Source organism: Neophocaena asiaeorientalis, unplaced genomic scaffold (genome assembly GCF_003031525.2).
Source record: "Neophocaena asiaeorientalis asiaeorientalis breed wild unplaced genomic scaffold, Neophocaena_asiaeorientalis_V1.1 scaffold258, whole genome shotgun sequence".
Lineage (NCBI taxonomy): Eukaryota > Metazoa > Chordata > Mammalia > Artiodactyla > Phocoenidae > Neophocaena > Neophocaena asiaeorientalis.
In genome coordinates, this window is record NW_020172591.1 from 87,493 (window position 1) to 114,159 (window position 26,667).

The 26,667-nt window shown below is 37.2% G+C and overlaps 1 protein-coding gene across 1 annotated transcript in view; it reads left to right on the forward strand.

Annotated features, from left to right (window-relative positions):
- The window catches only part of BMPR2 (bone morphogenetic protein receptor type 2), a gene marked incomplete at its 5' end in the record, with an annotated part of 100,872 nt that extends 75,293 nt beyond the window's left edge, over positions 1-25,579 (forward strand). The window contains 3 exons of the mRNA XM_024738327.1: positions 11,656-11,828; positions 15,285-16,564; positions 18,086-25,579. Of these exons, the coding sequence (XP_024594095.1) occupies positions 11,656-11,828; positions 15,285-16,564; positions 18,086-18,336 (1,704 nt within the window). The remainder of the gene's footprint in view (positions 1-11,655; positions 11,829-15,284; positions 16,565-18,085) is intronic.
- Between the last annotated feature and the right edge of the window lie 1,088 nt (positions 25,580-26,667).

Genomic DNA, 26,667 nt, shown 5'->3' on the forward strand with positions numbered 1-26,667 from the left:
TTGTGGTCAGAAAAGATGCTTGATATGATTTCAATTTTCTTAAACTTACTGAGGCTTGATTTGTGACCCAAGATGTGATCTATCCTGGAGAGTGTTTCATGCGCACTTGAGAAGAGAGTGTAATCTAGTGTTTTTGGATGGAATGTCCTATAATTATCAATTAAATTGACCTGGTCTATTGTGTCATTTAAACCTTCTGTTCCCTTATTTATTTTCATTTTGGATGATCTGTCCATTGGTATAAGTGAGGTATTAAAGTCCCCCACTATTATTGTGTTACCGTCGATTTCCTCTTTTATAGCTGTTGGCATTTGCCTTATGTACTGAGGTGCTCGTATGTTGGGTGCATATATATTTATATTTGTTATATCTTCTTCCTGGATTGATCCCTTGATCATTATGTAGTGTCTTTCCTTGTCTCTTGTAACATTCTTTATTCTAAAGTCTATTTTATCTGATATGAGTATTGCTACTCCAGCTTTCTTTTGATTTCCATTTGCATGGAATATCTTTTTTGATCCCCTCACTTTCAGTCTGAATGTGTCCCTAAGTGTGAAGTGGGTCTCTTGTAGACAGCATATATATGGGTCTTGTTTTTGTATCCTTTCAGCAAGCCTGTGTCTTTTGGTTGGAGCATTTAATCCATTCACGTTTAAGGTAATTATTGATATGTATGTTCCTATTACCATTTTCTTAATTGTTTTGGGTTTGTTTTTGTAGGTCCTTTTCTTCTCTTGTGCTTCCCACTTAGAGAAGGTCCTTTAGCATTTGTTCTGGAGCTGGTTTGTTGGTGCTGCTTTCTCTTAGCTTTTGCTTGTGTGTAAAGCTTTTGATTTCTCTATTGTATCTGAATGAGATCCTTGCCGGGTAGAGAAATCTTGGTTGTAGGGTCTTCCCTTTCATCACTTTAAGTATATCATGCCACTCCCTTCTGGCTTGTAGAGTTTCTGCTGAGAAATTAGCTGTTAACCTTATGGGAGCTCCCTTGTATATTATTTGTCATTTTTCCCTTGCTGCTTTCAATAATTTTTCTTTGTATTTATTTTTGCCAGTTTTATTACTATGTGTCTCAGCGTGTTTCTCCTTGGGTTTATCCTGTATGGGACTCTCCTGGACTTGGGTGGCTATTTCCTTTCCCATGTTGGGGAAGTTTTCAACTATAATCTCTTCAGATACTCTCTCAGGTGCTTTCTCTCTCTCTTCTCCTTCTGGGACCCATATAATGCGAATGTTGTTGCATTTAATGTTGTCCCAGAGGTCTCTTAGGCTGTGTTCATTTCTTTTCATTATTTTTCTTTATTCTGTTCCGCAGCAGTTTATTCCACCATTCTGTCTTTCAGGTCACTTATCTGTTCTTCTGCCTCAGTTATTCTGCTCTTGATTCCTTCTAGTGTATTTTTCATTTTAGTTATTGTATTGTTCATCTCTGTTTGTTTGTTCTTTAATTTTTCTATGGCTTTATTAAACCTTTCTTGCATCTTCTCGATTTTTGCCTCCATTGTTTTTCCGAGGTCCTGGATCAACTTTACTATCATTATTCTGAATTCTTTTTCTGGAACGTTGCCTATCTGCACTTCATTTAGGTTTTTTTCTGGGGTTTTATGTTGTGCCTTCATCTGGTGCATAGCCCTCTGCCTTTTCATCTTGTCTATCTCTCTGTGAATGTGGTTTTTGTTCCACAGGCTGCAGGATTGTAGTTCTTCTGGCTTGTGCTGTCTACCTTCTGGTGGATGAGGCTATTTAAGAGGCTTATGCAGGTTTCCTGATGGGAGGGACTGGTGGTGGGTAGAGATGGCTGTTGCTCTGGTGGGCAGAGCTCAGTATAACTTTAATCTGCTTGAGTGCTAATGGGTGGGGCTGGGTTCCCTCCCTGTTGGTTGTTTGGCCTCAGGCAACACAACACTGGAGCCTACCCGGGCTCTTTGGTGGGGCTAATGGCGGACTCTGGGAGGGCTTACACCAAGCAGTACTTCACACAACTTCTGCTGCCAGTTTCCTTGTCTGCACAGTGAACCACAGCCACCCCCCACCTCTGCAAGAGACCCTCCAACACTAGCAGGTAGGTGTGGTTCAGTCTCCCCTGGGGTCACTGCTCCTTCCCCTGAGTCCCGACATGCCCACTACTTTGTGTGTGCCCTCCAAGAGTGGAGTCTCTGTTTCCCGCAGTTCTGTTGAAGTCCTGCAATCAAATCCCTGTAACCTTCAAAGTCTGATTCTCTAGGAATTCCTCCTTCTGTTGCCAGAACCCCAGGTTGGAAAGCCTGACGGGGGGCTCAGGACCTTCACTCCAGTGGGTGGACTTCTGTGGTATAAGTGTTCTCCCGTCTGTGAGTCAGCCACCCATCAGCTATGGGATTTGATTTTACTGTGATTGCATCCCTCATACTGTCTCATTGTGGCTTCTCCTTTGTCTTTGGCTGTGGGTTATCTATGGTGGTGAGTTCCAGTGTCTTCCTGTCAATGATTGTCCAGCAGCTAGCTGTGATTCTGGTGTTCTCGCAAGAGGGAGTGAGAGCAGGTCCTTCTACTCCACCATCTTGGTTCCAATCTCTACAAGTAATTTCTTGATTATAGTTAAAGAACAAAACTGAGAAAGTTTTCATTAAGCAATATACATCATTTTACTACATATTTTCACATTTTAATTATAGGTTGTCTTGATAGGATTAGTATATTTTCATTCTGGATCCTGGGGTTGTGGCATGTTGGACAAAAGCTAGAGAGATTTTATATGTTTCCAGATAGATTTAGATTGAGTATTTTTTCCATTGGTCATCTTTGTTAGTAGATTACCTACAAGGTAGGCTTCTACTTCAAATGAGATTGAAATCTTCAGGTATGAGACAGTTGAAGACCTATTCCCAAGCTTGTATGCTCAAGATTGCCACCAATCTGTAGTCCCTGCTGTGGGAACTGGGACAGATTTTTAAGAGGTCCCTGACGTTAGGTGAGAGGCTGAATCCTTTATCAGGATTCATTAGATGTGCCAGCCTCATAGTAGAGTACACTTCAAAGAAAAGTCTCTGTGAAATTTTATCTAGTAAAATACAGCTTCATCTGCCTTAAATTGTTTTATTTCATCAGAGAAATTGGACTCCTTTTTCTGAAGTATCTCTTAGCAACCCTACCGTTGCGGGATATGCATATTTTTCTGAAAACTTTTTACTTTCAATTTAGATGAGGTTGCTGAGTAAGAAAAAAGTAGTATTTGGTTCACTTCCAATTAATCCATTTAAAATCTAATGTGCTACAGTCAATAGAACTGTTGCTTCTATGCAATGAGAATCCAGTACTAGAGTTAGATAGCAAATACATAGTTTTATAAAATGAGAAATATACCCCCCCTTTTTTTTTTTTTGCGGTACGTGGGCCTCTCACTGTTGTGGCCTCTCCCGTTGCGGAGCACAGGCTCAGGTCGCGCAGGCTCAGCGGCCATGGCTCACGGGCCTAGCCACTCCACGGTAAGTGGGATCTTCACAGGCCGGGGCACAAACCTGTGTCCCCTGCATCAGCAGGCGGACTCTCAACCACTGCGCCACCAGGGAAGCCCTGTAGTTACTTTAAAAAAAATTTTTTTTATTGATTGATTTGTTTTATTTATTTATTTTGGCTGTGCTGCGTCTTCATTGCTGTGCATGGGCTTTTCTCTAGTTGCGGCGAGCAGGGACTACTCTCCATTGTGGTGCACGTGGTTTTCCTTGTGGTGACTTCTCTTGTGGAGTGTGGGCTCTAGATGCGTGGGCTTCAGTAGTTCTGGTGCGTGGGCTTAAGTAGTTTTGGCTCATGGGCTCTAGAGCGCAGGCTCAGTAGTTGTGGTGCCTGGGCTTCGTTGCTCCATGGCATGTGGGATCTTCCCTGACCAGGGATTGAGCCCGTGTCCCCTCCATTGGCAGGTGGATTCTTAACCACTGCGCCACCAGGGAAGTCCCCTATATAGTTACTTTACCAGTGTTCTTTAGTTCTTTATATGGCTTCAAGTTATTGTCTAGTGTCCTTTCACTTGAGCCTGAATGATTCCCTTTAGCATTTCTTTCTTTTTTAAAAAATTTATTTATTTTTGGCTGCATTGTGTGTTCATTGCTGTGTGCAGGCTTTCTCTAGTTTCAGCGAGCAGGGGCTACTCTTCCTTGCACAGGCTTCTCATCACAGTGGCTTCTCTTGTTGTGGAGCACGGGCTGTAGGTGAGTTGGCTTCAGTAGTTGTAGCATGCAGGCTCAGTAGTTGTGGCACTCGGGCTTAGTTGCTACATGGCATGTGGGATCTTCTCAGACCAGGGCTCAAACCCTTGTCCCCTGCATTGGCAGGAGGATTCTAATTTCTCTTTCACTATTGAAGGATAGTTTTCCCTGATATAGAATTCTTGGGAATTCTACAGAAAACACTTGTTTTCTTTCAGCACTTTAAACAATGTCATACCATTGCCTTCTGACTTCCATGGTTTCTAATGAGAGATTAACTGTTACCTTTTTTGAGGATCCCTTATACATTTCAAGTTGCTTCTCTTGCTGCTTCATGAGTCTCTCTTTATCTTTGGCTTTTTGTAATTTGATTATAATGTGTCTCAGTATGGAACTCCGCTTTGAGTTCCTTGAGTTTCTTGGATGTGTAGATTCATTTCTTTTATTAAATGTGGGAAGTTATTGACGATTATTTCTTCAAATATTCTTTCTCCAATTTCTCTTCTTCTGGGGCTCTCATTATGTGTATTTTGGTGCGATTAACGGTGCCTCACAAGTTTTATAGGCTGTGTTCATTTTCTTCATTCTTTTTCTGTTTCTGCTTCTCAGATTGCATAATTTTTATATCCTATCTTCAAGTTTAGTAATTCTTTTTTCTCTCTGCTCAGATCTGCTGTAAACCACTCTGGTGAATTTTTCATTTCCGTTTTTGTACTTTTGAGCTCACAAGTGTCTTTTTAATTCCTTTTTATAAGTTCTATCTCTTTATTGCTCTTCTCCATTTGTTGAGACATTGTTTTCCTGGTTTCCTATAATTCTTTGTCCATGGTTTCCTTAGTTCTTTGAGCATATTTAAAGTCTTTGCTAGTAACTCCAATGTCTGTATTTCCTGAGGACAGTTTCTGTTCATTTCTTCTGTCCTGTGAATGGGGCATACTTTCTTGTTTCTTCACATGCTTTGTAATTTTTTGTTTAAAATTGTATGTTTTGGATATCATTATGGGCAAAAAGGAAACAAAAGAAAAATATTCTCCAAGTCTTTGGAGATTAGGTCTGTGTTGGGGCCCTCTGTTAACACTTATCCAGGCCTTTTACAATTCTGCCTTAGCCTTCACTTTCTGCTAGTGCTGAGCCTAAATACTTCCTACTGGCTGAGCCAGCCAGTTATGAAACCTTATAGTCTTCTCTGAGCATGCATCCTGCCCTGGACCTGTGTGTGGTTTTCTAGATTCCCCAGTATATTTGGAAGCTTTTCAATGCCCTTATTCCCCAAAGTTTCTCCACCCAGCTTTTACTCCCTGACTTTCAGCATTTTTGTTGTGTGCCTCAACTATTATATTTTGCCCCAGGCTATAGTACTTGTTCATTTGGCTTTCAGTGTTTTCAGGGAATGTTCTCCACTTAGTCATAGCTACTTCCCTGTCCTGAGAGAATTCTGAGTTAGGCAGAACAAAGATAGACCTCTTGAATCAGTCCTTCAGGGAACTCATAGACATGTCAAAACAGCATAATTCCTTTGAAACAAGATCACTCTTCTCTCTCTGGGACCAGGTACCCACCTTGGGAACATGCACAGCCATGTTCATATCTGCCAGCACTCCAGGGCAGGGGAGAGTTCTCCTCACCACAGAGTTCTCCTGCCATTTCAGTGGCCTTTCTTTTTCCAGTTATATTTTTAGTTGGTTGCTGTAATATTTGACTAACTTCCAGAGTTTCAGTAAAGTTGAGTTTGATAATATTTGCCAAGTTATTGGTGCTTCTTGGGAGGAAAGCCCCCCAAAGTTCCTTCGTCTGCCATTTTGACTGAGGTCCTCATAGAATGAACTAGGTAATAACCTCCCCTGTTTGATTTTCTGGAAGACTTGTGTAGACTTGGCATTAATTTTTTCTTACATGTTTGGTAGAATTCATTCAGAAAGCCATCCAGGCCTGGTGTTTCTTGGTGGGAAACTTTTAAAATACAAATTTACCTTTCTTAATAGATATAGGAAATATTCAGGTAATCTATCCCTTCTTGAGTGAGCTTTGGCAGTCTTTTTTTTTCTTCTTTTAATTTTTTATTGGAGTATAGTTGATGGCAGTTTGTGTCTTGGAAGGAATTTGTTTCATCTAAATTTCATCTAAATTGTCAAGTCTGTTCTCAGTATTTGTTTGAAGACCTAACTTCCCATTGGTGACTTAATACTGTTTATTTCATTAGTCTTCTCTCAATGACTTTTCCCCTTATTCTGGGGTATTCAACATTGCTTTACTCTATTTCTGGAAGTTTTATCCAACCAAATTATTGTTTTTTAGACCCTCAAAGTCCTCCTTATAGTCACCCTCTTTGAATTCTCAGTTATTTTTCTAATTTTTCCTTTTCCCAGTTTCTTATTAGTAACTTCTAAGTCTTTACTTGTGTTAATGACTTACCAACTATGATTTTAACATTGTTTGGAACTTGTAATAGATTTTCTTCAAAAAAATCAACTTTCAAATTTTGTAGCAGAACCCATTTATCCACTGGGAACTTTCCTGCACCAGCATAGCTTAGAGTCAGCATAGGATAATGTATAAATTGTGGAGCTATGCTGCCTGGCCTTTGATCTTAACTTTGCCATGTGTCCTAATTTCTCCTCTGGGCCTCTTTTCTTGCATCTGAAAAATGGAGGTGATAATAGTATTTACTTTATATAAGAATTAAATGAGTTAAAACAATCTAGTACAAAGTTAGAACTCATCAATTATTTACTACTATTATTCATCAACAATGACTCTGTGTTAAAAATGGAAACTTCTGGGCTTCCTGGTGGCACAGTGGTTGAGAGTCCACCTGCTGATGCAGGGGACACGGGTTCGTGCCCCGGTCTGGGAGGATCCCACATGCTGCGGAGCGGCTGGGCCCGTGAGCCACGGCCACTGAGCCTGTGCGTCCAGAGCCTGTGCTCCGCAACGGGAGAGGCCACAACAGTGAGAGGCCCGCGTACCGCAAAAAAAAAAAGAAACTTCTTAGAGGTAGGAAGCAGTGCTTCTGTTTACCTGATTTTTTTCATCATCCAACACAATGCCTTGATGACTGTCCTTTTTTGGTCTCATTTTTTAAAAAAGAATTTTATCAAATTATTTCCCAACTGTATAATGAAAAATAACAAATTTTATCCATCTTCAATGTCTCTGTTTCCTCAAGGTATAGAAAACTCAGTGTATAATTTCTAACTACTTGGATATTGGTGTTTCTGAGCTTTTCTGGGCCAGCAAGCAGTTGGTGAATGGGGCTCTGTAAAATAGATAGTGCTTTATTTTTGAAAAGGAAAGGGTCACTTTTAGTTTTGTGTGTAAAGGTGTCCAGATCTTTGCTTTAGAAAGATTTCATTGTGTATGCTTCAGTGTTGCACTTTATGTTTAGTAATTAAGAACCTGGATGAAGCTATAAATTTGTATGTGGGGATATGTGGTGTATATGTGCTTGAAAAAAAACAAGAGTTTCTCTGGAAGAATACTCAAGAAATGGGTGATTTTTGTTGCCTGTAGAGAGGGAAAATGGGTGGTTGGTGGATAGAGATGGAAGGGAGATTGTATTCCCTTTTTGACCTTTTGAATTTAGTGACATATTATCAATACATACATTACTCATTTAAAAAAAGTCATTTAGGGGCTTCCCTGGTGGCGCAGTGGTTGAGAGTCCGCCTGCCGATGCAGGGGACACGGGTTCGTGCCCCGGTCCGGGAAGATCCCACATGCCGCGGAGCGGCTAGGCCCGTGAGCCATGGCCACTGGGCCTGCACGTCCGGAGCCTGTGCTCCGCAACAGGAGAGGCCACAACAGTGAGAGGCCCACGTAGGGACTTCCCTTGTGGCCCAGCAGTTAAGACTCCGCACTCCCAGTGCAGGGGGCCCAGGTTCAATCCCTGGTCAGGAAACTAGATCCCACATGCTGCAACTAAGAGCCTGCATGCCAGAACTAAAGATGCCTCATGCCACAACTGAAAAAGATCCCACATGCTCCAACTAAAGATCCCGCACGCCACAACGAAGATCCCAAACGAGGCAACAAAGATGCCATCCCGTGTGCTGCAACTAAGACCAGCCACGGTCAAATAAATAAATATATATTTTTTAAAAAGTTATTTTTAGCAATACAAAAAATATGCAGTGAAAACTCTTACACTCGCCTCAGACATCCAAAAACCCCTCTGGAGAAGCAACCACTGTTAAATTCCTTCTGTAGACTTCCAGAAATGTCTGTTTATTACAAGACTATATGTTTTTATATCCTTTTCTAACATACTAATGGGAATTACTATACCCACTTAACCTATTTTCCTTAGCAGTTGGGAACATATACATCTTCCTAATTCTTTTAATGCTGCATAGTAACCATTATACCATAAATTTTTAGCAGATTGCTGTTAGAGGACATGTAGGTAGTTTCCAGCTTTTGCAGTTATAAATGACAACTGCAGTGAACATCTTATACATGGATTTTTCTGCAAATGTAAAAGTGTAGTTGAGGAATAAATTCCTGGAAGTAGTATTGCTGGATCAAAGGGTAAATACATTTGAAGTTTGTTATTGCCAGATTACCCTCCAAACTGTTGGCACTCCCAATAATAATATATATTGGGAGCCTGTTTTCCCATCACTAACACTTTGTGTTACAAAATTTTATTTATCGTTGTTAATGTGGTAGGTAAAAATGGATCTTGTTTTGATTTGTAACTAGTAAATAGTAGAGCCACAATTTGAAGCCAGGATCTTAATTGAGCTGGTACTGATACTACAAAGCTGGAACTAATATTCTTAACTACTACATTGTATGTACTACCTCAACATGGTGAATAATTGAGCATGTTGAGCATTTTAGCATATATATATATATTTTTAAGGTACTTGGGCCTCTCACTGTTGTGGCCTCTCCCGCTGCGGAGCACAGGCTCCGGACGCACAGGCTCAGCGGCCATGGCTCATGGGCCCAGCCGCTCCGCGGCATGTGGGATCTTTCCGGACCAGGGCGCGAACCCGTGTCCCCTGCATCGGCAGGCGGACTCTCAACCACTGCGCCACCAGGGAAGCCCTAGCATATATATTTTTTAAATTAATTTATTTTTGGCCGTGTTGGGTCTTCGCTGCTGCACGCGGGCCCCCTCTAGTTGCGGCGAGTGGGGGCCACTCTTCGTCACGGTGTGCAGGCCCCCCTACTGCGGCGGCCTCTCCTGCCGTGGAGCGAGGGCTTCAGGAGTTGTGGCTCCCGGGCTCCAGAGTGCAGGCCCAGTAGCTGCGGCGCACGGGCCCAGCTGCTCCGCGGCACGCGGGATCCTCCCGGACCAGGGCTCGAACCTGCGTCCCCCGCATTGGCGGCGGACTCCCAACCACTGCACCACCAGGGAAACCCTAGCATATTTTTAAGGTATTTGCATTTTTTGTTTATGTGCACTTTGTCTATATTCCTATTATGGATTTACTATCATTTTTTTAAGTGTCTTCTTACTGGCAAGCATCATAGAAATAATTGATTCAGCCAGGAAACATCAAAAGATGCTAAAACTAGTGGGTGAAAAGTTGAATGCAGGGCAGGATATTTACAGAGCTTTGAGTACTTCCCCCGCAAACGGTGATTGATTATTAAAGGGAAAATGGAACTTTACAGTGAAGAAACCTGGCAGACACCAACTCAGTCATGTGATCAAGCTTAACTTCTCTAGTAATGGGACAAATCAAAAATGTGTACCACATGGTAGGATTCAATGAGAAGAACACAGCATCTCTTCTGTGATTTTCTGCCAAAGATGCAAACTTTGATCATGAGGAAACATCAGATAAGTTGAGGAACATTTTAAAAAGTAACTGGCCTATAATCTTCAAAAATGTCAAGATCATGAAGGACAAGAAAAGTAAGTTTGAAATTATTTCAAAATTTTAAAAATTCCTCTTTTCATAACTTGGGACCAGTTCATTTTTTCAAACCAATATTAAAATCCACTAAGGTAAATGTATAACTAGTTTTTAGAGGTATATTTGTCACAAAAAGTTAGTTATAATTGATTCTTGAGTTTCTTTTATTATCTTCAAATCCAAGTCTGTTTTAAATCCATTATATACAGTCTTTCCTCATTATTCATGAATTTCATATTTGGAATTCAACTACTTTCTAAAGTGTATTTGTAGTCCTGAAATCAACACTCAGAACACTGTCCCAGTCATTTGTAGATATGTGTAGAGCAGTGAAAAACTTGAGTTCAGATGTAATGTTCCCAGCTGAAGGTCTAACAAGGCCTTCTTGCTTCATCTCTTGTACTGTAAACACGTGTCCTTTTTGCTATGTATTTAGTGCCTTATTTTTCACATTTTTGTGCATTTTGTTGGTGATTTCACAGTTTAAAATGGCCCTTAAGTGTAATGCTGAACTACTGTCTAGTGTTCCTTCGCACAAGAAGGCTGTGATATTCCTTATGAAGAAGGAAAAACATGTGCTAGATGAGCTTCTTTAGGGCATGAGGTATAGTGCTGTTGACCATGAGTGCGATGTTAATAAAGTGATAATATATATATGTATATATTTTTTTGATAATATATATTTTAAAAGGTATCTTTAAGTACATAAAATCTGGTTTTTTTGGCTGCGTCGGGTCTTACTTGCAGTATACGGGGTCTTAGTTGTAGTGTGCAGGCTTCTCTGTAGTTGTGGCGTGTGGGTTTTTTCTCTCTAGTTGTGCCACACAGGCTCCACACCACGTGGGTTCTGTAGTTTGTGGCACTTGGGCTCTCTCATTGAGGGGTGCGAGCTCAGTAGCTGTGGCAGATGGGCTTAGTTGCCCCGTGCCATATGGGATCTTAGTTCCCTGACCAGGGGTCGAACCCGAGTGCCCTGCATTGGAAGGTGGATTCTTTACCACTGGAGCACCAGGGAAGTCCCTAAAATCTGTTTTTTAAAAGGGAGTTTATACCAACTTTCCCCAAATGGGACACTATTGTTCATTGCTTATATATATGAATGCTACAGAATGGGACTGCTTTTGATACTACTAATGAAACTAGTTTTTAAATACGAAGAAAATGCCAGGCCTTTAATATTTACGGTTTGAATGAAGCACTCTTACTAGGAGAAAAGGAGAAAAAGTTCACCTAGAGATTGAAGACAGACTAGTGCCAAAATTTCATAAAACTCAGAACTCATTTTTGAAGTGGAATTAGTGGCTACTGATTGAAATAACAGTGCTGTGGATCAACAATGACATAAATGTGTGGCCTTGAAGAAACATGTAACTTACTACAACTGCTTACTATTGTGGATAATTCTTCAATGAGTCCAGTTAAAGTTTGCTTACATACTTGCTCCTCACCTTTTGAGAAATATGCCCCTATCTCTGAAGTCTAAGATATTTTATTATAGTTATATAAAATATTGGTTAAATAAAACTGATTTTTCTTTCACTTCATGTCGCTAAAAAACTCAGTATTTTTTGATAAGGTACACTGTTTGACCACGTACTTTATTACAGGCAGTGAGGTCACTCAAGGAGACAATCGAAGACTGTTGGGACCAGGATGCAGAGGCTCGGCTCACCGCACAGTGTGCTGAGGAGAGGATGGCTGAACTTATGATGATATGGGAAAGAAACAAATCTGTGAGCCCAACAGTCAATCCAATGTCTACTGCTATGCAGAATGAGCGGTAAGACCCTGAAGGTTTGGAATCCCTCTGTCAGTATTTAAAACTGATACCAAACAGAGAACAGGAAATAAATACTATTAAACCAGACTAAAAGTGCAGTGATTAACTTGTACAATCTAATGTCGTAATTTTTCTTTCAGTATTCCTGTTCTTTTACTGAAGTTTTTGTTTGGTATAAGTGCAAGGTGAAATCTGTGTTTTTGTATATCTGACGATATAGTAAAAGATCAGTCTTTCTCTGTTAATGCTGCAAGTTCCCTACAGTAATGAAGGAAAAACATTTTCATAGTTCCAAAAGTTTATAAGCACTTCTACATACTATATTGTCTTGATTATACTTTGTTGGTATTATTTCTCTTTCCCCTGCATTTTGTTTGTTTGTTTGTTTAAAGGAAATAGAACTATGAACTTGCCTATGTATCTAACCACTGCTTCACTGGAAACTAAAGTTTCCAGCCTTCCTATCCAATGTTCTTTCTTTATAGAATGCTACTACATTTACAAGAAAGCAATTTGTAAGGTCTTTTCGTCCCATTATGAGCATTATTTCATGTGACATTTCTTTATTAGAACTATGATTTTTGGTTCTAAATAAAAGGGCTTAAAAAAATTCCTAAAACTTGGAACTTTCAGACTGCGTAATCTGTGTTTCTTTGTTCCATGTTTAGGGGATAAAGTCTTCCCAAAAATTTGTCATTTTATCTAAAATGTTATGTTAAAAGTTTTCAGAAGGGCATCCAGGAAAGAGTAACCAGAGAAAATTGAGATAGAAACAACTCAATTCTTGAATCATTTTCTTTGCTATTTTCTATTGTTCTAATTTCTGAGAACGATTTGTGTTATGAACTGTAGGCCCAAAATTGGGTTTACACTACTTACATTTAGACTGAATTACCTTCAGCATATAAACCTTTATTCCCATTATATCAGGAAGTCAAGGAAGGTAGAGACTAGCAATTCTAAATATAAATTTCCTCATTTTATACACACCTGAAGATAGTCTTACTCTTCCATCTCCCTTTATCTCTGTATTTTCTATGTGCTTTAGTATGCTATTTGCATCTCTCTTAAGAGTCAGCTAGTTTTACTTTAAGTGTTTTTTAACTTTTCTTGACTGGTAAGAAGAAACTTTGATGCTCCTCCTTTCTTTGGCCATTTTTGCCTCCTGTGTTATTCAGCTCTACCCTTTACATGCTTCTTTTCATGTCTTCTAAATAGTTTCCTCCAAATCATGGTTCATCCCACACTCATTCCACTCTAGGTTTCATTGTATTGAATCTTAACCCTACATCCCTCCGTAACTTCCTTGTCTTGTGCAGTACAAAAGCTTTTTTCTTCCTCCCCTTCCTGTCATTCCCCTCATAATAACTTCATCAGTCTTTCTTCATAGCACTTCTTCTCCTTTAGTTGCTGCTTTACTGCTATAACACTTGTATCTATTAATGTTCCCAATGTTTATACTTGATTGTTTTAGTTAAAACTCTCCCTCACTTTTATTTTAATTTATTTCATTTCATTTCGTTTCATTTCATTTTTCCTTCCAGTTTTATTGAGGTATAATTGATATATAGCACCATATAAGTTTAACATAAATAGCATAATGATTTGACTCACATATATCATTAAATGATTATCACAATAAATTTAGTGAATATTCATCATCTCATATAAATACAAAATTAAGGAAATAGGAAAAAACAATTTTTTCCCTTTGTGATGAGATTTCTTCAGATTTACTCTCTTAACAACTTTCATACATAACATACAGCAGTGCTGATTATATTTATCATGGACATTACATCCCTAGTACTTATTTATCTTATAACTGGAAGTTTGGACCTTTTGACTGCCTTCATCCAGTTCCGCCTACCCCCACCCTCTGCCTCTAGTAGCCACAAGTCTGATCTCTTTTTCTATGAGTTTGTTTTTGAAATATAATCAACCTACAACACTATGTTAGTTCCTGTTACACAACACAGTGGTTTGGTATTTCTGTATATTTCAAGATGATCACCAAGATATGTCCAGTTACAGTATATCACCATACAAAGTTATTACATAGTTATTTACTATATTCCCCCACAGTGTGCATTTCATACCCATGACTCATTTATAATGCAACTAGAATTTTATACCTCTTCATCTCCCTCACCTATTTCTTTCCTCCCTCCAACCCCCTCTTCTCTGGCAACTACCTGTTTCTTCTCTGTATTGGTACCTCTGTTTCTGTTTAGTTTTGTTTGTTCATTTGTTTTGTTTTTTAGATTCAATGTAAAAGTGAAATCATATAGTATATCTGTTCACCTATCAATAGGCACTTGGGTTGCTTCCATATCTTGGCCTGGCTTTTACTTTTAAAACATAAATATATTATAGTGTGATGCTCAAGAACCATCACTCCCAAGGTGTGACAGTGACAGTGAAAAACCCTTGGTAACTGGAAAGCAGTTCTGAATCTTTGATTATTTATTTATTTATTTATTTATATATTTGGGTCTTTGTTGCTGCCTGCTGGCTTTCTCTAGTTGCGGCCAGCAGGGGCTACTCTTCTTTGTGTTACGTAGGCTTCTCATTGCAGTGGCTTCTCTTGTTGCGGAGCATGGGCTCTAGGTGCGCAGGCTTCAGTCGTTGTGGCACATGGGCTCAGTTGTGGCTCTTGGGCTCTAGAGCGCAGGCTCAGTCGTTGCGACGCACGGGCTTAGTTGCTCCATGGCATGTGGAATCTTCCTGGACCAGGGCTCAAACCCGTGTCCCCTGCATTGGCAGGCAGATTCTTAACCACTGTGCCACCAGGGAAGTCCCTGAATCTTTGATTTTTTTTTTTTTTTTAATATGAGTGTCACATTCTGCCTTGTACTCTAGGCTCTAAGACCCATATCTAAGACCTTCATTGATATGGCTCAGTCTACCTAGGAAGATACGTTTCTTTGCTCGACTATGCCATTTAATGGAACACTTTGGAACAACCTAAAAGCTTGTGTTCTTTTTACTATTTGGAACTTATTTGGTAATATATTTGTTGTGTAGCCACTGTGTATCTAGAATGGTGGAAACGCAAAAGACACATGCCTTGGTTCCTCCTCTCACAGAACTTCATGTCTCGTGCAAATATACAATTTATAAAGATATATTTGCTAATATTACAAAACTATAGGGGAGATCTTTAAAAATAATAACTCTTATAAACCAAAATAATGAACATCTATAAAAATCATACCTAGATTGACATAGGTTTTTTGGTAGGGTTAAGTAGTATAAAACTAGCCTTTAGCAAGTTATTAGTTGATACTTGATTAATATTTGATTATAATTTTTTTTCTTAAATAATCTCTAGAATACTGTGGGTTAGAAATAAAATAAAAAGCAGTTCATACTTTAAAATTAGAGGTGTTAAACTTGGAGAGTCAGTTTGTCATAAATGTATTCTCAACGTGGCACTTTTTTTCTTTCTTTAAGCAACCTGTCACACAATAGGCGTGTGCCAAAGATTGGCCCTTATCCAGATTATTCTTCTTCCTCATACATTGAAGACTCTATCCATCACACTGACAGCATTGTGAAGAATATTTCCTCTGAGCATTCGATGTCCAGCACTCCTTTGACTATAGGGGAAAAGAACCGAAACTCGATTAACTATGAAAGGCAGCAAGCACAAGCTCGAATCCCCAGCCCTGAAACAAGCGTCACCAGCCTGTCTACCAACACTACAACCACAAACACCACTGGCCTCACTCCAAGCACCGGCATGACCACTATATCTGAGATGCCATACCCAGATGAAACAAATCTGCATGCTACAAATGTTTCACAGACAATCGGGCCAACCCCTGTCTGCTTACAACTGACAGAAGAAGACTTGGAGACCAACAAGCTGGACCCAAAAGAAGTTGATAAAAACCTCAAGGAAAGTTCTGATGAGAATCTCATGGAGCATTCTCTTAAACAGTTCAGTGCGCCAGACCCCCTGAGCAGTACCAGTTCTAGCTTGCTTTACCCCCTCATAAAGCTTGCGGTAGAAGTGACTGGGCAGCAGGACTTCACACAGGCTGCAAATGGCCAAGCATGTTTAATTCCTGATGTCCCACCTGCTCAGATCTATCCTCTCCCCAAGCAACAGAACCTTCCTAAGAGACCTACTAGTTTGCCTTTAAACACCAAAAATTCAACAAAGGAGCCCCGGCTGAAATTTGGCAGCAAGCACAAATCAAACTTGAAACAAGTAGAAACTGGAGTTGCCAAGATGAATACAATCAATGCTGCAGAACCTCATGTGGTGACGGTCACCATGAATGGTGTGGCAGGTAGAAACCACAACGTTAACTCCCATGCTGCCACTACCCAGTATGCCAATGGGGTAGTACCATCTGGCCAGACAGCCAACACAGTGGCACATAGAGCCCAAGAAATGCTGCAGAATCAGTTCATTGGTGAGGACACCCGGCTGAATATTAATTCCAGTCCTGATGAGCATGAACCTTTACTGAGACGAGAGCAACAGGCTGGCCACGATGAAGGTGTTCTGGATCGTCTTGTGGACAGGAGGGAACGGCCACTGGAAGGCGGCCGAACTAATTCCAATAACAACAACAGCAATCCATGTTCAGAGCAAGATGTTCTTGCACAGGGTGTTCCAAGCACAATAGCAGACCCTGGACCATCAAAGCCTAGAAGAGCACAGAGGCCTAATTCTCTGGATCTTTCAGCCACAAATGTCCTTGATGACAGCAGTTTGCAGTGTAAGTGGAGGGATTGTATAATCTCTCCTGCTTGTCTTTTGGGACCATTTAAGTAACTACTTAGATAGAAACAGATTGTGTTTCAACAGCAGTATTTACTTTTCCACATTTGATTGGACTTCAAAAGTAATTAGACTATTGTAAAGAAAAAAGTAATTTTTTGTTGATAATTAAAAAGTCAGTGTCACAATAATCAGAATAATTACCAATTTAATATGTGCCTTATGTAGCTGCTGGTTTATAATGCAACTCACATACTTTCTGTGAATAGTTGAGATAAAGTACTCACCAGTTTAAAAGATCCAAGTAAAATGATACCAGTATAACTTTTGAAACAGTTTGTTGAGCATATTATATCTATTATATACACATTTAGATTTTATCTGACTAATCTTAATAAATCTTAAAAGTCCAGAGAAAATTCAGAAAAGTCACTATAAAGAAACTATAAAATTGTTCTTGTTTTTTTTTTTTTTTTTTTGTGGTACGCGGGCCTCTCACTGTTGTGGCCTCTTCCGTTGTGGAGCACAGGCTCCGGACGTGCAGGCTCAGCGGCCATGGCTCACGGGGCCCAGCCGCTCCGCGGCATGTGGGATCTTCCCGGACCGGGGCACAAACCCGTGTCCCCTGCATCGGCAGGCGGACTCAGAACCACTACGCCACCAGGGAAGCCCTGTTCTTGGTTTTTAATGTCAGTTTTTTCAGGAGTTGTGTGTTGAGTCTCCCACATGCCTGTAGCATTGTGCTATGGGACCTCTAGCAACTTAAATAACTTGATACTTGGTTTATGGTCCTAGAGGGACTGTAACACAAGACAGGAGAGCTCACCAAAATCTTTAACAGTCATCATTGTACAAAATGATTTCTCTTTTAGACCGATAGCACTTATTAAAAAAAAAAAAACTAAGTCATGTTTTATGGTTGTTGTCAAGGACTAAGAAATGGGCTAAAGGGATTCAGCTGTCCAAAATCAGTAGAATCTAGCCCCTTGCTTGAGTGGCTTGTATTATAGAAAAGTTGACATACCTTATAGCAAGGTTCCATATCAGTAAAATGTCTTGTCAGGTTTGAGACGGGAAATTACTACAAAATTTGTACTGTAGTGTTTATGTCATTCTTCTGAAAAGTATTATATTCCAGGTGCCTACTTTGATCATGAAGTAGAATGATTAAATGCATTTTGCCAAGTTAGGCTTGCTACCAATAACCAAAGGATTTGAGAATACAATTGAGAAGTTGGAATTTTCTCCTGTTTTTGCTTTTTGTGGTTTTTCTATATTTTCTTCCTTGCCCTGTGGAATAATTCAACCAGTTATAAAAACGTTGGGCTTACAGAGTCTCAAAAATAAGTTGGTTAAGTTTTGCCTAGAAAAATATTGTTTAGCATCATAAATTTCAAGAAATGTCCATTAGCTCCTCCTGTAGACATTAGTTTGATCTCTTTTCCAGTTACAACCCTAACTTTTTACTTTTTAATAGTTTCTTTATATATAGTTCATTTTTCTGCACTTTTATTTTCAGTAGGTGAGTCAACACAAGATGGCAAATCAGGATCTGGTGAAAAAATCAAGAAACGTGTGAAAACTCCCTATTCTCTTAAACGGTGGCGCCCATCCACCTGGGTCATCTCCACTGAACCACTGGACTGTGAGGTCAACAACAATGGCAAAGACAGGGCAGTTCATTCCAAATCCAGCACCGCTGTTTACCTTGCAGAAGGAGGCACTGCCACAACCATGGTGTCAAAAGATACAGGAATGAACTGTCTGTGAAATGTTTCCAAGCCTATGGAGTGAAATTATTTTTTGCATCATTTAAACATGCAGAAGACATTTTAAAAAAACTGCTTTATTCTCCTGTCAGTACCCCCTCCCACCCCTGCAACAAGGACTTGCTTTAAATAGATTTCAGCTATGCAGAAAAATTTAGCTTACGCTTCCATATTTTTTAATTTTGTTTTTTTTAAGTTTTGCACTTTTGTTTAGTCTCACTAAAGTTATATTTGTCTGTTATGACCACAGAATTATATGTGTGTGTATCAAAAGTGGTCTCAAAATATTTTTTTAAGAAAAAAAAGCAAAAACAATGTATTGCTGATAATCAGTTTGGACCAGTTTCTAAAGGTCATTAAATCAGAAACAAATTAATACAGGTTTGACTGCAGTGGTGTCTAGTATCCATGTTTTATTTCTGGGCACAAGCTAGTTTATATGTTGATATGTTCCTGAACACATTATCTGTTGGACTTTCTTTTCTCTTGTGTTTTGTTTGAATGTGCAATAGTCTATAGGCCACAAATAGCTTTCTCATAAGTTCTCTTCCTAACAGAATACGCATTCTTCCAAGATATGAACATTTTCCTCCCCCATCCTCCATACTTTCAGCAGGTCAGTTCTTTGACAGTGAATTTTTGCACAAGAGAAAGCAGCTACCTGATTTCTTGCTTTCTCTCTCCTTATGGAGAATGCAAAAACATTGTCTCAAAGGGCTCTAAAGAAGGAACTACCAAAACCTAATTTGAAATGCCATTTCTTTTATCCTTCCAAATCCTAAACATTTCCTTCCAGGCATTTTAATAAACATATTTGGTTCTGGTTTTGGAAGTTCGTAAGAGCGTAGAACAATGAGCAAGTCAAATATTAGCTGTTTTCCATTTTATTTTATTTTTTTATGTGTATGTTCATGTTCCATATTCATTTAAGTAGCACATTTTTATCAGAAAACTTATAGAGCTATACTTATATGGAATTTTTAAGTAGATAGATGGTTAACACAATATAGTATTATAGCCTTCGTTCTCTGAATAGGCCGTTTGACTCAAATAAAATTACATCCTGTTTAAAATAACTTCAAAAGTAATTCATAGTTTTGAACCTGTAGTATCTTTTTTTTTTTCTTTTCCCAAGCAAAGCCTGGTAACTTTATCTGAAAATGATTCCTCTTCCCATGACCTAAAACACTGTGTGGAAAAATCATTCAACTGGCATGCCAAATCCCTGTGGAAGGAAGGATTGCTGCCAAACCTATCATTTTTGAGCAGCCTGAGACTTAACCTCTCTCTTTTCAAAACTGTTTCTTCACTAATCCTATTTTCATAATTTTTCCATTTGCCAGTTTTTCATATCATCTTTGATATGTGAGCATTTATTATTTACATTATATTAGAATGTACCTTTTAGTGATAACATTATGTATCTTCAAATCATGTTGTTTTTTTAAAGCTTCCTTTGCTTCTTTCATTACTGATAATCATCTCTAAAACAATCTCTGCATGTTTTTTTAAATAAAGCACTTTATGTCAAATAAGGGACTATTTTTATGAGCACAAATTGTTTTCTATCAATTTGCAAACAATGAAGATCTCACTTTTTTTTTTCCAGATTCTCAAGTACTTAATAGACATAAATTAAGTTCTAAGATTTCTCTGGGAGATAAAAAAGCTGAGAGGAAAACACAAATCCCAAATTCCTGATTGAGGTTTTTATCTCCTGAACAAAATTTTCTCACTCATATTCCTCTATCTACATCATTTAGCTAAAGACAGCCTAAATTTCCCAATTTGCTATCTAAAATATTTATGACTTACTTGTGCATATAAGCCTTCTTTTGTTTGCCATCTACTGTGATCTTATGAAGTGAGATGTTTAGCTAGATTGCTGAATGTGGTTTTGAATTCTTAGAATTAACATTATTTTGCTAGTACCCAGGATTTCCACCCTTTGTATTTTATTGGCCTTTCTCTTGATTCAGATCCTTAACATATTTTTCAGTCATCTAGCATAAAAATTTTTCATTTTCTTATTTTTTTATCTATGTAATGAATTATTTATATTTTTTCCAATGAATTTTCACTTGGTTCTCTTGATTTTCAACGGCTTTCAGCTGCATTCCAGGATATTACTTTTAAGTATTTCTAGAACATCTCTGAGTCCAAATAAAGTATATTCCTTCTCCAATTGGAAGCATCAAAGGTAAATGACCATTTGAGGTCTAACTGATTTTTCCTGACAGAAGAGTTGTCTTACATTCTACTACACTGTGTTTTGGCCAGTTAATTGTAAGGTTTTCTGCATTTTTTGATGTTTAATAGTAAAATGCTTTCAAAAATTGGTATACCAAAAAAAAAAAAAAAAAAAAAAAAATTGGTATACCAAATTAAAGAACTCCTTATAGTTTCCCATTTTTATGCGAGCATGTTTAAAACAAATAATTTCCTTTCCCCATGTTTTTATTAGTAGGCTCTTGGAAAAGTAGGAGAAATAGTGTAGATCATTTTAATAAATTTTAAATTAAATTGTACATCAGACTCATTTACTTTTAGAATCTGTTTGCTGTTACAAGCAAGCAAGATTACTTAAAATACTCATTTGCAACCTTTATTCATGTAATAATGATGTATATTAAATCTAATATTTAACTTCCATCACAAAATTTTACATGTAGAAAAGCATTTGGGTCCCTTTGAATTAAAGGCTATTCACTTAATGAAAAAATACTAAAATTCAACCTTAAAAGTATTATAACCCTAAAAGCATCGTAATAGGTAATCAAAGTCTAATATTAATTCCCTTAACTATCCTAATTGTATACCAGAACTAAGTCATTGAAAGAACTTGATTTGAATTCAGTTTAGACAAAATGATTTAATTATAATTCCTAAAACGTTCCCTCTTTTTAAATGCATACTTGGAAAAAAATATTGGTGTAAAAAGTTATTGGAAGGCAAAGGAGTAGATACTAATACTAATTGGCCATTTATTATATACTGAATGCTGGGATATATATATATACACATAATCTCTTTTACTCCTCATAGCAACTGTATGAGGATTATAGTTAATATTCCCATTTTACAGATGGGGAAACTGAAGCTAAGAGAAGCTAAGTAATTTGCCCGAGGTCCACATCTAGTATTCGACAAATCTGTGATTTTTAACCTAGGCTTGCTCTCTTCATATCTCTTTCATTGACACCGCACTGCCTATACACTGTATGACAGTATGCATAATGGACTGACATTTTGTAAGAAATTTAGTCATTATACCCCAGCACAATTGTGGCTTGTATATGAACCAAACCAGATACCTTAATGACTTTAGAAATTAGGCAAACAAAAGGAGATGTACAGACATGTCTGTAGTGATTGTTGCTTGAGAAGAAATTACTAATTCAAGACAAAATTCAATCCCACATCTGCCATCATGAATCTTAAAATCATTTCATTTCTCTTCACTCTTGACATTCTTATATTGCAGAACTAAAGGTAAAGTAAATTTTAAGGGAAAAGCGAAGGCTTATAGGAACAGAGACCTTTTCCTAAATTGATTCCATATTTGATTTCACGGAATTAATTTAATGTTCACTTTGTCTCATCAGTCCTTTCACTTCATTTTGAAAATTTCTGCTTTTAAAAGTGACTTTAGAAAATTTTACTAATCCAGAGAACTAATTGAAGAGGATGTAGGAAGGATAGAAGGATAATGTCCTTTTTATATAGCAACTTGTATAGCTTCCTTTCAGGTATCCACTTGTTCCAGAAAATGTGTGTTGGTTAATGTGAAAATAATTAAAGAAAGGTAGGAACACTCAAGTAAGTATGTGTTTCAGTGGGAGTTATCATAAAATTCGGCAAGTATTTTTATTTAATATATTTTCTAATTTGGCTTCTAAAGCCAAATGAAACACCTGATAGGCTGCAGCTATTTACTGAATTTTCCATTCTATAAACCTCTCTCTTCAAAGTCATTTAAAATGGAAAAAAATTTCAACAAACTTTTTGGGTTTTTTTTTCTTATAAAAATGAATAATTCATTGGAGGTAATTAGTTCCTAGAATGTGAGATTACATTCTATTTCTATACAACCTTTTATATATTTATGTTAAACTTACTACCAGTTATATGCAGGTTATTACATAACTATTCACAAATTGCTTTATATATTACTCTATCTTCCAAGCTAACTTCTTAAACTTAAAATCTGGACACACATGTTAGTTGATTATCTAGACCAGTTATCCTAGAAATTGTATAACACTCCCACAGACACCCCAGGAGTCTTTTTCAGACTAGGAAGTTTCTAAATATTCATACCTTTTACTGTCAGTTTGCTCTTCAGCAAATAAGAGTGCATTTTAACTTTTAGATTCTGAACTATGTAAACTTTAGCCAAAACTACCTTGAGTGATCCATTCGTAAATATAATCCTTGATTAAGTAAATCTGGCAAATCACTGTTTAAACTAATTTACACAAATATTATCAAAAGAAGGATTTTCTACAGGTTCCCAGATTAAACTAACATACAAGAAAAGAAAAAATCCCAGGGCACTCTGATGCACCTCCCCGTTGCTTTCCTTCATTCACCTCTTAGTTTCTGTCTTCACTTACTCTGTCCCTTGGTTATCTGACTTGCAATCTTCTGTGTCAGGAAAGTTTTCTTCATATCTATTCTGCTTCCCTCCTGATTCATTTTCTATCCGTTACTCTTCAGTGTACTTCAGGCTTCTCAACACCTAAGTCTCAGTTCTTCAGACAGAATTGCTTTGGTTCCTTTAGTATTTTCTCCTCAGTTTTATTTTAATACCTACTTATATTTAAGAACACCTAAAATTATATTTTGTTATATTCAAATTCATTACTCCAGTTAAGTAATAGTTAAATAGGATAGAATTGAGAATTAAGATGTTACCATTTGACAGTGGATCCAACCATCAGATTGTCAGCAAATCAGCACTTAAGTTTATATTATCTAACATTTTCTATTGTGGAGTTTTATGATTTTATACTCTCATTAGTTTATAAGTAAAAAGCCATGCGTACAAAATTGTATATCATTTTGCTATTCTTTTTTAACCTTTATTGCAGCACGCTTAGCATTCATTATGATTGAGCCACAACATTTTACATATTTCTTTGTATCAAATATTAAACACAAAATACAATATTAACTTTCAAAAGCAAACCCTACAATAATCAGGTATTGTCTACGAACATCTTTGCAGACCACTTTTGAAATACTCATCATAGTTTTGCAACATAGACTGGACTCTAACAACTTTCATTTAACTTTTAAGTGGCTGGTTAAAATTGAGTATTTGTGCATATAAGGAAAAATTTAGGATTTTATCTCATGGCTGATAACGTTTGAAAAGTAAATACTTCAGAAGAATTTATGCTGTTTACTAAAATCATGCCTAAAATAAATATTATATCTTGAAAATTCTAATTCCTTTATTACTGTGATACTATTAAATGTTGTAACATTCATTTTTTAAACTTGATTTGAGACCCAGATTTTAAAATCTGGGTAAGAGACAAGGAATCTTATCACATCATTAGGGCGTCCAGTTTATGATTGAATTTTTAAGCAAATTACTGTATTTTAAACTGCAACTTGTTTTGTTTTTAATGTTTTAAAAGACAACATGTGGGTTTTTTACATTTTATTTGTACCTTTAGATTTCAGAACCATCTTCCTGTTTTAGACTCGCTCTATAGACATAATATTACTTAAAAACTCAGGGCCCTTTTCATCCCTTTGCACACTGAAAAACTTCAATTGATAGCAAACAAGCAGTTAGATACAGTTGAATTTGTTGCACACACAGTTCATTTAATGTTTCATCTTATGATTTGACTTAATTTACATAAATATAATATCAGCTTTCATTAATCATAAAAACTTGCCCAGTTTTATAATTACTGGATAGAGGGAAATGTCTCAACTAACTGGCTAGATGTTGCAGCATATTTAGGCCTTAGAGTTGAAGCACAGTCTTCAAATGATTTCTGTTCTTTGGTTAAATGGTTATACATGATGGGACAAACTGTTTCATTTTGTTTTTGTGTTTTTAATTGGAGAACTTGATAAAGTTTCTCTGAGATAAAATTTTTCAAGAGGTAATTTAACATTATTAAACTGTCTTCTAAAAGTGAACTAATGAGTTTATAGCTTTACGTAGTAGCTTGGATGGTTTCGAGAAGGTAATCTATGGTAACCTATTTATCACATTGTCAGATCCAAATAGAATGTTTCTTTCAGACAAATTTAAGCTCCAAATTGGTAAGCTGTATATGTATACTTAAAATCCTTGCAGTGAAGTTATTTGTAACCGGTCTCTTGTCTCAGGCTCTCCACCTTATTACCAATCCTCTTAAGTGTGATAGGGAAAACATATTTTTAAAGAAGCTTAACAGTAAGAACACTGAATTAATAAAAGATGAACTTCAAAGATAGGTCCTGGTTTAATATTGAATTGCTTGGCTTCTGTGGCTTTTCTTTTTCTGGTCACATTTATTTATTTAAACAGTTTTTGTATGCCTTGTCATGTTTCCATGGAGATTATATTGTATAAGTGTTTGTATAAGCTGGAATCATCCTTAATTTTCTGTTGATAATTTTTCAAATGAAGATAAGTGGATAATTGTAAAATACACTAACTCTTAGGGTGTTGTAGTAGCTGAAATATGGAAATGTGTAGCTGCCATGCTTTTTCTGAATGGACAGGAGAAACATAAGCTACAGAGTATTCATTTCTGAGGATGCTTTTCTGGAATAAGAAAGGCTGAAAAATATTGGCAATTCCTCAGAACCCTCTTTCTTGTTAACGGGTATCTTTTGTTGGTGTGTTTTGCTCTTACATTACCAATAGAATATCATATATGAATTTTATGAATAATTGCTTTCAGTTATTTTGCTTTTGTATAAGCTGTCTGAGACCTTGCTATGCTGTATAAGTTGTGTTTGATGGATCGGTGTGAGTATGAAATAAAGCAAATCACTTTTCTTTTGTATTATCTATTGATGCCACTATGAAAGCTGACATTAAGCCACTAAAGAGTTTTCTATGAATAACTGTAAGTAAATGCTTTGATATATATAAACCTAAATAAAAAGATTGTATTGATACAGAGACATTGGAGAAGAAGATTTTAAGAAAGTTCTTTAGGTTTAAAAATGGCTTGCTGTAAAATGGTGCATTATTCCATTTATTAAAGATCATATTAATGACAACAGTGATTGTATCTTTTGATTTTGTGAGGTCATCAGAAATTGATTGTTAGTGTGTTATTTTAGGTATTTTGCACCAGAATAGTAAATGTTCCATCTAATATGACTTTCATTACTCAGTATGATACATCAAAAAAAAAAATCAACTAACATTAGAATAATAGTTGCACACTCACTATATGCCAGGTATGGTGTTAGTTATTTTACATATGTTGATAATTCTGACAGCAGTTCTACAAAATGCATATTATTATTCCCGTTTTATAAATTAAAAAACTGGGCTCAGAGAAGTCAGACACCTTGCCCAAAACCACAGAACTGGTAAAGATGAGATTCTAATGTATTTTCCATTTTGCTTTGAACTACAGTTTTCAGTTTCTAATTGTAGGAAGAGAAACTCAAAAATAAAAATGGAAATGACCCAGTGGCTAAATAGAGTAGCCAGGAACATACATGAAACAATTTGAGATTACTGAAAAGATACCAGGTACCAAAACAACTATCTCTGTTGGCCTGACACTGCATTTGTGCGTCACATCATCGAATAATCTTTTCAGTTAGACCTTTGTATTTTTTAAAATTTTATTTTATTTATTTTTTTATACAGCAGGTTCTTATTAGTCATCAATTTTGTACACATCAGTGTATACATGTCAATCCCAACTGCCCAATTCATCAAGACTTTTGTATTTTTAGAAGGCCTTGTTAAAATGAAATACGAGCTTGTGAAGGCAACATATTGTTTTTGACTCTAGATTAATTCAGTGTATTAAGTGCCCTGGAGCAGGATCCACAGGACAACCATGTATGCCAAGGGAACTTTTGCTTGAGGAAAAGCATGGTCTACTCCCATAGGCTCTGTTGTCACCTTACATAATATTGTAGGGATAATAGGTTTGGAGTACCTTTTTCCTTTTGACTCACATTCCCAACCTTACTATATGTATGACGTTACAGAGTAACATTGCAGTCCTCTACAGAACCCACTGTGTAATGTTTAAGATGATAACTAAATGTCCTTAGAGAAAATATGATGACCTGGAGGAAATGTATAGTAATGACCTGCTGAACCTTTTAATAATGACTTACCACA